Source organism: Ammospiza nelsoni, chromosome 1 (genome assembly GCF_027579445.1).
Source record: "Ammospiza nelsoni isolate bAmmNel1 chromosome 1, bAmmNel1.pri, whole genome shotgun sequence".
NCBI classification, from domain to species: domain Eukaryota; kingdom Metazoa; phylum Chordata; class Aves; order Passeriformes; family Passerellidae; genus Ammospiza; species Ammospiza nelsoni.
The window spans coordinates 132,158,669-132,170,744 of record NC_080633.1 but is presented as its reverse complement, the minus strand read 5'-3'; the positions used below and the strand labels follow the sequence as shown (position 1 = coordinate 132,170,744).

General features: G+C 42.9%; 1 protein-coding gene across 2 annotated transcripts in view; it reads left to right on the top strand.

Moving 5' to 3' along the window:
* The first annotated feature begins 60 nt into the window (after positions 1-60).
* Positions 61-12,076, top strand: part of PTDSS1 (phosphatidylserine synthase 1) — a 28,392-nt gene continuing 16,376 nt past the window's right edge. For both annotated transcript variants that reach the window (XM_059476814.1, XM_059476804.1), the window contains exons 1-4: positions 61-326; positions 5,623-5,714; positions 7,187-7,231; positions 9,335-9,459. In XM_059476814.1, coding sequence (XP_059332797.1) covers positions 148-326; positions 5,623-5,714; positions 7,187-7,231; positions 9,335-9,459 — 441 coding nt within the window. In that variant the 5' untranslated portion in view covers positions 61-147. The remainder of the gene's footprint in view (positions 327-5,622; positions 5,715-7,186; positions 7,232-9,334; positions 9,460-12,076) is intronic.

The window sequence follows — 12,076 nt, the reverse complement described above, 5'->3', positions numbered from 1 at the left end:
CGCGGCGGGCGCGGCGCTGCCCCGCTCGGCCCGCTCGGCTGCGCTCGGCGGGACGCGGCACGGGCGGGCGGCCGGGCTGGTTCGGGCCGCGCCGCGCCGCCCCGCGCATCCACAGCCGCGCTGAGACGAGGGGAGAGAGGGGGCGAGATGGCGTCGTGCGTGGGGAGCCGGACCCTGAGCAAGGACGACGTAAACTACCGCCTGCACTTCCGCATGATCAATGAGCAGCAGGTGGAGGACATCACGCTAGAGTTCTTCTACCGCCCGCACACCATCACCCTACTCAGCTTCACCATCCTCAGCCTCATGGCCTTCGCCTTCACCAGGTGCGCGGCCGCCGCGGGGAGCCGCAGCCCCGCCCCTGGGTGCCGGCAGCCCCGGCGTTCCCGGGCAGGGAATGGGGAGGGTCGGTGCCCGGCCCGGGGCGAGCAGGGGCAGCGCGGCTCCGGCCGGGCCGTGCCTGCGGCGCGCTCCCCGGGCGGCTCCTGCAGCGCCCCGCGACCCCCGCTCGGCAGGCCCGTGCCGAATGGAGAGTGGGCATCCTGCCCTCCTTTCCAGAGCGGGCATCATCCCCACTGGGTTTCCTGGGAACTTGGTCATCGTTCTGGGGATATCTGCTAAAGTCTCTACTAAAATGTGTGTTTCAAGGAGTTGCCAGAAATGGCCTTTATTAGGCTATCGAGCAGCCCCGCGGTGACATCACTCGTGTAGATGGTTTCCCAAGCGTGCGGTGCACGGCAGTGGCTGTTCTGTGGCACCGCTTCTGTACCCCACGCTGTCTGTGGCCAGTCTCGGGTGGGCTGAGGCCCTGGCACGGGTGTGCTCAGCACGGGTGGGTTTGGCAGGGCTCAGGCCCTGGCACGGGTGGGCTCAGCATGGGTGGGTTTAGCAGGGCTCAGGCCCTGGCACGGGTGGGTTTAGCAGGGCTCAGGCCCTGGCATGGGTGGGTTTAGCCACATCCTTGGCGCACCACAGGGAGGGAGGGTTCTGTGGGCATCACCCCTGCAGTCATCTGTGGCCATACTGCCAGGAACGGACAGGTTTTTCAGGAACGTTGCTTTGAAAACAAGGGGTATAGCAGTGCAGTCTCAGGGGTATCCTGCATGTTTTTTGAAGTTGTGTATACTCTTTGTTGCTTCCCACTGGATGTGAAGATGATTGTATAATCCTCCTGCAGACTAAGTTGTGTTGTACGTAGGCAGTGATTCCTGTGAGGTTTTGGCTAGGTAGTGCAGTGCGTTTTAGACTCATTTAAATTTTTGTGGCACTGTGTGTATGCAGTCATGGATTTCAGTGGTCTTGTGGCTTAAACTCTGATTGTGGCGAATCCCCCCTTGAAAGCGACCTTAAAACACTAATTTATGACAACTCTCCATTTGATGTAAGAAGATTATTATTTGTCACTAAGCCTGATACACAGTTCAGTGTGTAATTTTGTCTTATTCTAAGAATCAAATGTTTAGTTTTCATCAGCTGTGAAATAATGGCCAAGCCTGGCTTGAGCTGAGACAGGGCCATAAGGAAAAGTAACATAGTGCAGATAGTCTGAGGTGTGCCTTTTCTTGTTTCAACATGTGTATGGCCCCAAGGGAGATACTTTTGGTGAGCACATCCCTTGTTCTACTTGGATCCCTTCTTAACTCCAAAATCAGAGATGTATTTCTGTGCTCTGTTACAATGTTTAATTACAGACCTTTGGTACAAGTGCTCCTCGTCCCTTTGCCTCATCACTTTTCCCCTGAAGGGCTAATTTAGGTCAAAGTTCTGACTCACTAAGAAATTTTCATCACAGTGTCATTCTGGAGGATTAATGGATTGCTCACCTTTGGGGAAGGAATTTTGCCATTAATTCTTTCAAGCAGAGGGTGAGCTAAGAAGCAATTTCAGCGCTTTGGAGTCTTCCAGGCCCAAATAAAATTGCTTCACTTCTGGGATGTTTGTTTGCATTTTTCCAAGAGGATTGCTGGTGTGTCTTTCTAACTGACTTCTTCAGTTTCATTTTCTTCCCTCTGTCTATCTCTGCCTCACTTCCTGTGTTTAAATACCAGTTGACTTCTGTTTAACTCTTCTCTATTTCTCCTCTTCTCAGGTTGTAGAAGGTACTCTGATTTTACTTTCTCCCCTCTCGTCCTGCTATTTTCAACTGTTGTAGGAGTTTCATAGATCTGATTGATATCAGAGTGCTGCCTCTGGGCCTCATTTGGGACACTATGCAAACCATATACACTCTTTGAGAGACTGGGGAAGAGGAGATACTTTCTCACATGCTTTTACAGTCTGTGCTCCTTTCCATCAGCTTATTGCATTGAGTCTACACTGACTCATGCAATTAAGGTGATGTTTAAGTTCTTTTTCCCACTTGCTGGGCACACGGCCCTGTAGACTTCCCTGTAAGGTGTCACAAGTGATTCTTTGCTTCCCCTGTGCTGTCAGTTGTTCCGTAGCTCTCCTGGGCACTTTGTTGAGTGGGGGATTTTCTATGATAGATTCATGCTGATGTTGTGAAGTAAAATTTATTCTTTCAGGAACTTCACCATAGACAGAGGAAATTCTGTGTTCCTTAAATTCTTGTCTCTTCTATAATTGCTTTGTGTCAAAATTATGTGGAGAGTTCTGAGGAACTTAGAAAATGCTTTTCCCTTGTGTGTAGCAAGCCATACATAACATGAAGTCCTCCTTAGGATCACTGAGAGCAGCTGCTACTGTCTTTGAGCTGACAGATAAGGGTGAAACTGAACTTCAGATAGCAGGAATCTTCAGGTATGATGATAATAATAATAATAATCCAAAAGAAATGTGTTTTTTAATTTTTCTGTGTTAAAGTGGGTAATAGAGAGTATTCTGTTCTTTAAAGCACATCCTTCTAGTGCTTCTGACAATGGCTGCAGCTTCCTTGGTTGTTTCCTGCTGAATGAGCCAGACAGAGGCTCCACTGCTTCTGTCCTGTGCCTCAGGGCAGAGGTGGGGAGTGGCTCTAGCTTTCCCTGTCCTCTTCCACCCTAGATAGAGGAGTGTGGCCCTCTCTGAGCCCAGAGGCAGCCTGCAGGAGTGAGTCCTGGAGGGGATATTTTGTGGGACACAACAGGACTGAGGAGGGTGACAGACTAGTGGCTTCTGGGATGAAGCTGCCTGGGTTTGTGGAAGCAGGAGTAGGACCTGTAGGATGTAGGGCTTTTGTCTTGCATGTCCCTTGATTAATGGGCTTGATTAAACTGGATTCTTTAGTTGTATTTAGGGTTGGCTGAGTTTATGGAAGATGTTTTTCCTCTTTCTTCCACGTTCCAAATTTAGTGTCCTAGCTATTTTTTCCTCAATTGAGTTCCCCCCTCAGCTTCTTTTTGGTGACGTAACAACTCATTCGTTGACATTTTTGTAATCTACTGCTCTGGAGAAGAACAGAAGAGGGATAAAGATTATGCAGTTTTTATGCTCTTTGTTTTTTCAAATTTCTTCTCTAAAAAGCCACAGAATTGATAAATGCCCTTATAAAGTGGGTTAAAATTGAGAATTTTCATCTGTCCTCCCATGTAAGCATTAGAGACCTTGCTTCTGCTGCATGAATGCTGTATTTCAAAATCAGAGTCAACAATTCTTGGGCTATGTAAGGAGATGATTTAGTACATTTTCCCAATTGCAGCTTGTTATGATTGCATCTTTCCCTTTGGCATTCCCCAGAATAGTTCTTCCAGGTAAACACTATAATTCTTATACCAGCTAGTGTGCAGCAGTAAGTTTCTGCTCACACCAGTTCTTACCTGCTTCTGGCAAGAAGATTGGGTGTCTATCCCTTGTGAAATGTACCTGCAAGCCAAAGTAAAATGCTTTGCCACTCACTTAGAATGAATGGCAGTTTAACCCTGCATACATCTTTGTTGATTTTGGCGGGAAGTGGTGCCAACATGACTAGGAGAGCTTTTCTGAAGCTGAGTAGTACTCAGAATCCTGATGTGCAAAGGGAGGACCTTTAGTCTCACCTGGTGCAGCAGTTAAGTGATGTGATCACAATGTCTTTCACTTCTTTGCTGGCTGTGATGAATTGATGTGATGCAACTGTACTTATTTGTTCTATCTAAAAGGAAAACACCAGTTCATCCTCTTGGTGGCAGCCATGACAGAGTGTTTCAGTGTGTTATTTACATGTGTTAAAAGAGGGATATGGTTCTGCTGTCTGGGGCATCAGAGCTGGAGGCTCTGGCCAGAAGTGCACTGGATGGCATGAGTCTTGGGATTGCCAAGGGAGCCTGAGTTAAGCTCTGGAACCTGGAGTTTATGGCTGGTATAAAGTGTCAGCCTGTGCAGCATGGCTGCTGGAAAATGACTGGTAAGGCTGAACTCAGCTGGTTAAAAAAAAATGCTGTGGGAAGTCCCTAAGGCCTGCAGAGAAACCATTTGTGTTTAATGCACTTTTTCCTTCCATACATTTAAACTAACACAGTGCTTAAATGCCTCACAGTGATGAAAGCCTGCTGTGAAGCTGTTAAGGTTCAGTTTTGAGGAAAAGAAAAATAATTTGGCTAAGTGAGAAATATTTTCTAACTGCAGCAAGTATCTAATGTGGAGAGCATTTATGCTGTCATGGATTCTTTACTGAACCACCCAGAAATGTGACAGATGCTCTTCCAGGAAGAGCTTTATACCTTCAAAGTTTGCTAGGAATTATTTTGTTATTGTGTTGTGGATAAATAAACAAGTATACTCAAATGAATAAACTGATCCTAAGTGCATGCTAACTACCCAGATAGTAAAACTTTGACTTTAGTTGTAGTGGGTATTATGAAATATTCACTGTTTATACTATGATAGACTGAAGTTTGGTTTTTTGTATTACTGAAGTATCCCAGAAACTGTCTGCTGGTTAGTAAAGTTAGGGGAGAGTTATTTTGTTAATCTTCTACCTGCCTGAAAAGAAAGGGCTCTGTCAAGTTTGCCTCAGCATTCCAATCTGAATTCTTAGGTCTGTCTTCTGGCTATAATGTAACAGCAGCCCAACAGATGCATGATGCTATAATCAGAGCTTTGGCTTAATCGATCTTAAGTAATTGATACTTTTCTTTGGGTCTTTCAAGTTGTGCTGTGTCTCTGTTACAGATTCTAAGCTGTACATTCATTATTTCTAAAGACTGATTATAATAATTATTTCTGCCCTCATCTCAGGCATTTGATGTTGAGGATAGGCAAAAGGAAGTGAAAGATATTGTAAGTAGCACCAAAACAGCAGAGGGAAACCTAGGAATTGCATCCAGGCTTCCAGAAGTTTTAGTTTAGGTGTAAAAGTAAAAGTTGCTGTGTAAAAGTAATTCAATGATGTTTCTGTAAGTATTAAAGCAGGAAGATTTTTTTTCACCTTATGTTAAATTTGATCATTATTTCTACACTCACTTCTAACAATGCTAATGGCTTGCATGTGTTTACTAAATATTTAACCCTCCTGTGAGAAGGAGACACCCAGAAGTGTAGTGTGAAAATCATTCAGTGCAATTACTGTCTTAACTTGTAACATAATGGGCATGCATATTTCTTATATTTAATTTCCTTTTATTCTTTATTTAAATAATGTATCTTGAGAGCCTTTTGACTTCATCCTTATAATGTACTTTAATACTGTGTTGTCTGTTTCTTTAGGGATGATTCTGTACCAGAGGATAATATTTGGAGGGGTATCCTCTCTGTGATTTTCTTCTTTCTAATCATCAGTGTTCTAGCTTTTCCTAATGGTGAGTAAGGTTTATACAGCTTGTTCTTTGTGTTTTTTAAATGTTTCTCTTTATTGCCACTATATTTACTTGGACTTTTATTTAAATACCAATTTTCAGTGTATTTTTCTTTACTCATTGGAATTCTTTTATGTTAAGGAACAGTCTAAAAATGGGTTGTAGTCATACTGAGCAGAGATAAGTGTTATTTATAGCTTGTTATTTATAGTCTGTGTTTAACAAGGAAGTTAAGTTCTCAAAATCAGTGTCCTATTTGCAGATGTGCAGTTGCAGCTCAGATTGTAAGTAATGATGCTAACAGACCCTTAAATAATGTTTAGGAGAACTTTGCCTCAGTGTGTTTCAACAGAAGTATAATTCTAAAAGTTCTCAGACACAGCACCTTACCAGAAGATAGTAATACAAATGGTTTAAGTTGCATTTACAATGTAAAACCTCAGTTGCTCAGTAGAAATTAAAGTTGGACAAAAGTTTTGGTAGTTGCGTGAGGAGCAGAAAGTATAAAAATGTAAGAACGTTTCTGTGTCGCTTAATTCTGTGGAAGAAATGCTTATACATGGTTTGTCTGGTTTGGTTTTTTTAATTTTTGCTTATTCCTGTCAGCACAATAGTGATTCTTGGGTTAAGTCTAAACTGTATGACAGTTGGCAATGTTCAGGAAAAAATAGTGATCATGTGCAGGGCAGCTTTGTACTGCAGAGTTGGGATATGTTTTCCCCAGATGTTAAAGTTCTATATGCATGCTTTTCACAAAGTGCTGCACAAAAAACTGAATGCCAGAGAAAAAGCAGCTTGATGCATACAGTGGTGGAAGAGTGGTCTGCAATGTGGGCTGAAAATATTTGTTGAGCCACTTCTTGCTACCTAAATGTCTGATTCATCTTTAGATGTTTTCCAGTTTCACCAGATTTACCTTCTCTGCTGTTCACATTAGCTGAGAGGTTTTTAGTCTAACAAATCAGTTTCATCTTTCACACCAGTAAAGACCATAGGTGTCTTCCTTCTTGTCAGCTATATATGATGCTCAGTTTGGAAATTCCAGGAGGCCTGTTTGGTAACATTTCTTGTGGGTCTGAAGACTAAGGACCATGTTTTTTTGTTAACACAGACAAATTTGTATGTGATATCTTAACTGGGAGCAAGCTGCATTCTGGAAACCAGGTCAGGACATCCTCAGGTGACACCTGAGATGTGGTGTCTGCTGAACAAACAGCATGCTACTGTTCTGGACATGACTCCATAAAAACAGTGAAAAATTGTCTTCATGTTACCAACTGGCAGTCTCCTTTTTCCACTCTGAAATCTGCTGGAATTTTTTTAACAGCATAGAGCTCCAGCTTTCAGGTGTATTACATAGTTTGATGAAGAACTGATCCATGCTCATGCCAAGTAGTCATATGCAATGACTCAAAAATAAATTTTGTGGTTTTTACTGACTGTCTCCTAATAAGCTTTTTGTTTGCTGTCTATAGGACCCTTTACACGTCCTCACCCTGCTCTGTGGAGGATGGTTTTTGGTAAGTTTGTGTTTCCAACTTTTGCATTGATTTTGCAGGACCTGCCTTTTTAGCTTTCTGATGAATGGAATTGTCATGAAACATAATTGTGTGTCAAACTTGTGTGAATGTTACTTTCCTCCTGCTCCTGAGCAGTTGCTTATAATCTATTCTTAGTTATGTCTGGGAATTCATTGTAGTCACCCTGTGTTGGGATGGTGTAAATGAAATCACAAAAAAGGGATCATTAATTCTGTTACAAATCCTGTTTTGTGCTTCCCAATCTCCTTCCCCCACACCTTTCCTACTTTCAGCTCTTCCAACCCCAGCTACTGCATATGCTGTCTGATTTTTAAACACAGTTGAGTACTTGGTTTCTTTTCCTTATTGGCAAAATATGCTGTTACTTTATTTGTTTGCTAAATTGCATAGGTTAACATTTATGAATATTCTTGACATGTATGTATTCATATTCTTAACTTATTTCATTAAAAGTACCTGTAAAAATCAGTTGCATTTACAGTTCCAAAAATAATTCTGTTAGCTACAAAACTCACAAGTGAAATCCTGCTCCTTAAGCATCTGAATTACACAGCAAAATCATGAGGAATTTTATTTTTAAATAATTCAGGGTTCACAGAGCATATAGTAGACTGCACATTTGCTTATTTTTTAGGCAGACTGAATGTTCCTCTCTCCTGCCACCTTATATCTAAAAATAAGTAGGTTCCCAAAGTAGCTGATTACTCATCTGTTGACATTGAGAGGATACTGCTGATTAGACAGTTCTCATTAAACAAACCTACTTCTTGGAAAGTTTAGGAAACATTACTCCTACTGCAAACACTAGATCCTACTGCTCACTTCAAGTTTCACCACATGTAGAGTGAAAGGTCATTCTCAATGTTGATGCTGTCAGAGCTTGACCCCTGTACTTTTGGGAAAAGGCTGCATGCAAAATCAGGAGCAGCATTTTTCCCTGTGTAATTCTCCTTCTGGTGTGGTTCATTTAGCTGTGTTTCAGTTCTCAGACCCCTTCAGTAGATGAAGGGCAGGACTGGTACATCCTCAACATTTCCAGATGCACCCTGGCCTGCAGGCTGTGCTTCATTTAGCAGGGTGACATCTGTTGCCCTTGTGTTTCTGGGAGGGACTGCACAGGACCATGCACGTACTTCCTGTGCATGTATGTGTCTCTGAACAAAAGTTGCTTTCTGGTGTACACTGTGGGCTATCAGCATGTGAGTCCTGGTTATGGTTTAAAAGGCCTTTTTAAAATTGCTGCAGTTTATTTTGAATGGCAGATCCTAAGTTTATTCACATTAATCTTTCTGCCTTCCATGACATTGCTGCAGGATACATTTGAAGCTCTGGAAATGGTGTTTGTATACCTCCTCCAAATGTGGTCTTGGATATCTGGGATCTTGTGAGTAATGTAAAGATATGGTCCCAACAAAAGCTTCATCTGCCCACAGTGCTACACCTAGGGCAATAAGTTTTTCTTTTTAAGAAAAAAAACCTTATTCAGACTGGAAGAGTGAAATGGTACTCCTAAATGCAGTTGTGTTCCATAATTTATAATGATGTGAAAAGAAATAATAATCATATTTATCTTTAAAAGGTTCAAGCAGCAAATTTTCCAGCTCACAAAAGTAACTCAGACATGCATTAGTTTATAATTACTCTTTATTACCAGCACAGCTCAGAATTGCCAGGTGGCATTATTAAGTTGATCTTTATGTTGAAATCTGTGTAAAGGCTTAGGGACTTACATTAGTGAGACCAAGAATACTTAAAGCAAAGGGACAGAGCTGATGCAATCCTGGATGCTAATGTATCTCTTACTAAGGAGCATCCTGATCACAGCCTTGTACTGCACATGTCTAAATTGATTAGGCTGATTTTGTTCCTGCAGTTGAGCATGTGTTGTATCACTAGTCACAGGAGGGGATACGAAGGGCAGAGTGCTCAGACATTGCCATCTGACTGGGGTCTCTTCAGCTTTTCTGTATGTAGCTGCTGCATATAGAAATTCATTTGTAGAACAGCTGTTTGAAAAGAGCTTTTTGAACTCTATGTTCCAAGCAGTTTTGAGCATGATTTTAAAACTGAGTCTTTTTGCAGGTCTCAGTGTGCTCTATTTTCTGTTCCTGGTGTTCGTGCTCTTCCTCAACTTTGAGCAGGTAAAAGCAGTGATGTACTGGCTGGACCCTAATCTTCGATATGCCACAAGGGAAGCAGATATTATGGTATGTATCCATGGCACTTTACTGTACGTACTTTAGGCATGTTTTATATGAGTGGGAATGGATAAATCTAAATTTGTTTCCATGACCAGTGCAAGTTTGTGCCTATACTTGACAGAACCAACAAGTCCTTTGTGTCAACAATTTATTTACATTGACATCAGCTGGTGTGAAAAAGAGTCTTCTCAGTATTTTTTTTTTTTTTTGCTAATGTAGATGTTTGGATGAGTGTGCAATTTGGAATAGGATATATGTTTGCAGTGGGGTAGTTTTAGATGCTTTTTGGTAATAGATATGAGGATGGATACTGAAAATAGACTTAGCAAGGTAGTATCTAAATGAAGCCTGTATGGTATGTGTCCCAGATCAGGGTTTTTGATGCCACAGTGCTGCACTCAAAGAGCTTTGGTCTCATCTTGTTGCTCTGAGCTTAGTACATTGCTGTTGTGCTATGGAGCCTGTGGAGTATGTGTTTGTATGGCAACTGCAGGACTCTGCTCCCTTCCAGTCAGTCAGCAACTGAGCACTGATGCTGTTACCATTGGGAAATTATTTCCATAGACCATAATCTGCAGTGGCATAGAGAGCCAGGCTTGTTCTTCTGCTCACTGAGCAGCTTGCAAAGAGTTTCCTTATGGAGAACATTCCCCTTCAGGTGGGGACATGAACAGAGAGCTGAGCTTGTAAAAGGAGGCCTGAGAGAAGGGTGTGAGTTATGCAGGGAGGCAGGCAGAACTGTGTGAGCAGTTGGGCACCAAGCAGAAGAGGAGGCTGTGTGGGGAGGCAAGAATCACTGATCTTGCCCTCCTCACTATCACATCAAATTACTCCTCACCATCTGACCAACATGCTCCCTTGACCTCGTGTTTGTGCATCTGTCCACCATGGTCATCTGTTGACTGCTAGGTGCTTCTATAGGGCTCATGCCTCATGAGTAGGGAAATTGACTGGCTGTCTTTCACACATGGCAATTTATTGCTTATGCAGACCAAGGCACAGCACCTCATCAGCTGCAAACTCGTGCCCTGTAGCACGTGGGGGAATGGAAATCTTCACAGGGCAGTAAGCTCATGCTGGCTGATTGATAGTGAGGGCTGCATGCATGCTCCTTGCCTGGAAAACTGCATGCTTCAGGTACTGCACCTCAGCCTGTCAGCAGTACATGCTGTGCAGCTCTGGGCTGTGACTTTGGGTTCTGCAAGGAGCCTCCTGTGCTGCTGGAGAGGTGAGGGCAGCCTGCCCTTAGGATGGGGGGAGGGCACATGGCTAAATGGAGCCCCAGCACCAGTGTCAGTGGTGTTGCTGAGACAAGGAGTCTGTTGGTTTGTCAGATTCACCTGGCTCTCCTGTCATTTAAATTAGAAATTTATTCTAGCTAGGGGAGGACTAGTATTACTACTGGCACAGAAGCACAGTACAGCAGATTCCCTGACTGTAGCAGTCAGTGGAAACTTGCCCTGGTCTGCTTTGCAATCCAGGTATTGTCATTTGAAGTTGGAGTAAATTTTTAAAATGCAGCTGTAATGAAGGCTGCAGCTTGGTCGCTTGCTCAGGACTAGCAAAGTTGCTTGGGTATAAAAAAAAGTTCAACACATTTCACTGTATGACTGGCAGCACTGCAGCTGGAAAAATGAGATAGGAAAAAGTAAAAATAAAATAAAAAAGCAAGAGCCATGGAAAATATCTTACTTTCGAAATAGCCTCATTGTGCACTCATCATAGGTATCATAGTGTAGCAAGGAGCCAGCACCTTCTGTGGTGTGTTCCATGCTTCTCATGCTGGCAAAGGAGCCAGTTTCAGTTCTCTTGGTGCACTAAAGCTGCAGGTTTACCATCCTTAGAACAGGTGGTGCACCTTTCTCTGGCCAGCAGCACAGGCACAAGAAAGCACCAGCAGTAAGGGTGAGTTACAGTAACCTACACAACTCCTATCATCCCACAGCGGGACTTAGCTGCCTGCTGCTAGACAGATTTATATGAAATTGTGCTTTCTTCTCTTTGTGGTGGCCAGGATTTAAATCTTTCTCTGCTATCTCATCTTCAACGTGATTAGTGTTCATTTGTGCAGGATTAGCAATAGTTCTGGCCTGAAAGAGAATTCTTGATTTAACAGCACTGAGCAGTGCTGAGTTGTCACCTGCAGGTGGCAATGTGTATTTTAGGAGGATTAAAGAGCAAAGATTTTTTAAAATATGTGTTTCCTGTTAGGAATAGTTCAGTTTGTGCCCAGTGATGAGACAGAACCCCACATTTGCAGCCTCCTGATGGCATGCATTTTTTCTTTCTGGGCAGTGATTTCTAGCACTTGCTGTACAACATGTTTTGAGAACCTGGTTCCTTTGTCATTGGTGACTAGAATATTAATTGGTCTTCTTAAGGAATCTGCTGCTCATCTGTGAAAAAACGTTTGCAAGTTCCCTTTGATCTTCCCCTAATTTTTTTTCAGTCCAAGCCTGTGGCTGAATGTCCTCAATATGAATGGGTTCTAGGAAATTGCTTTCATGAGGAAAATAAGACACAAAAGATACTCAAGTGAACATTGACATGAGTAACATTATATCAGAAACTGAGGAGGATTAGCCACTAATGAGCCCAATTTGAATACCAGGCAACATGAATG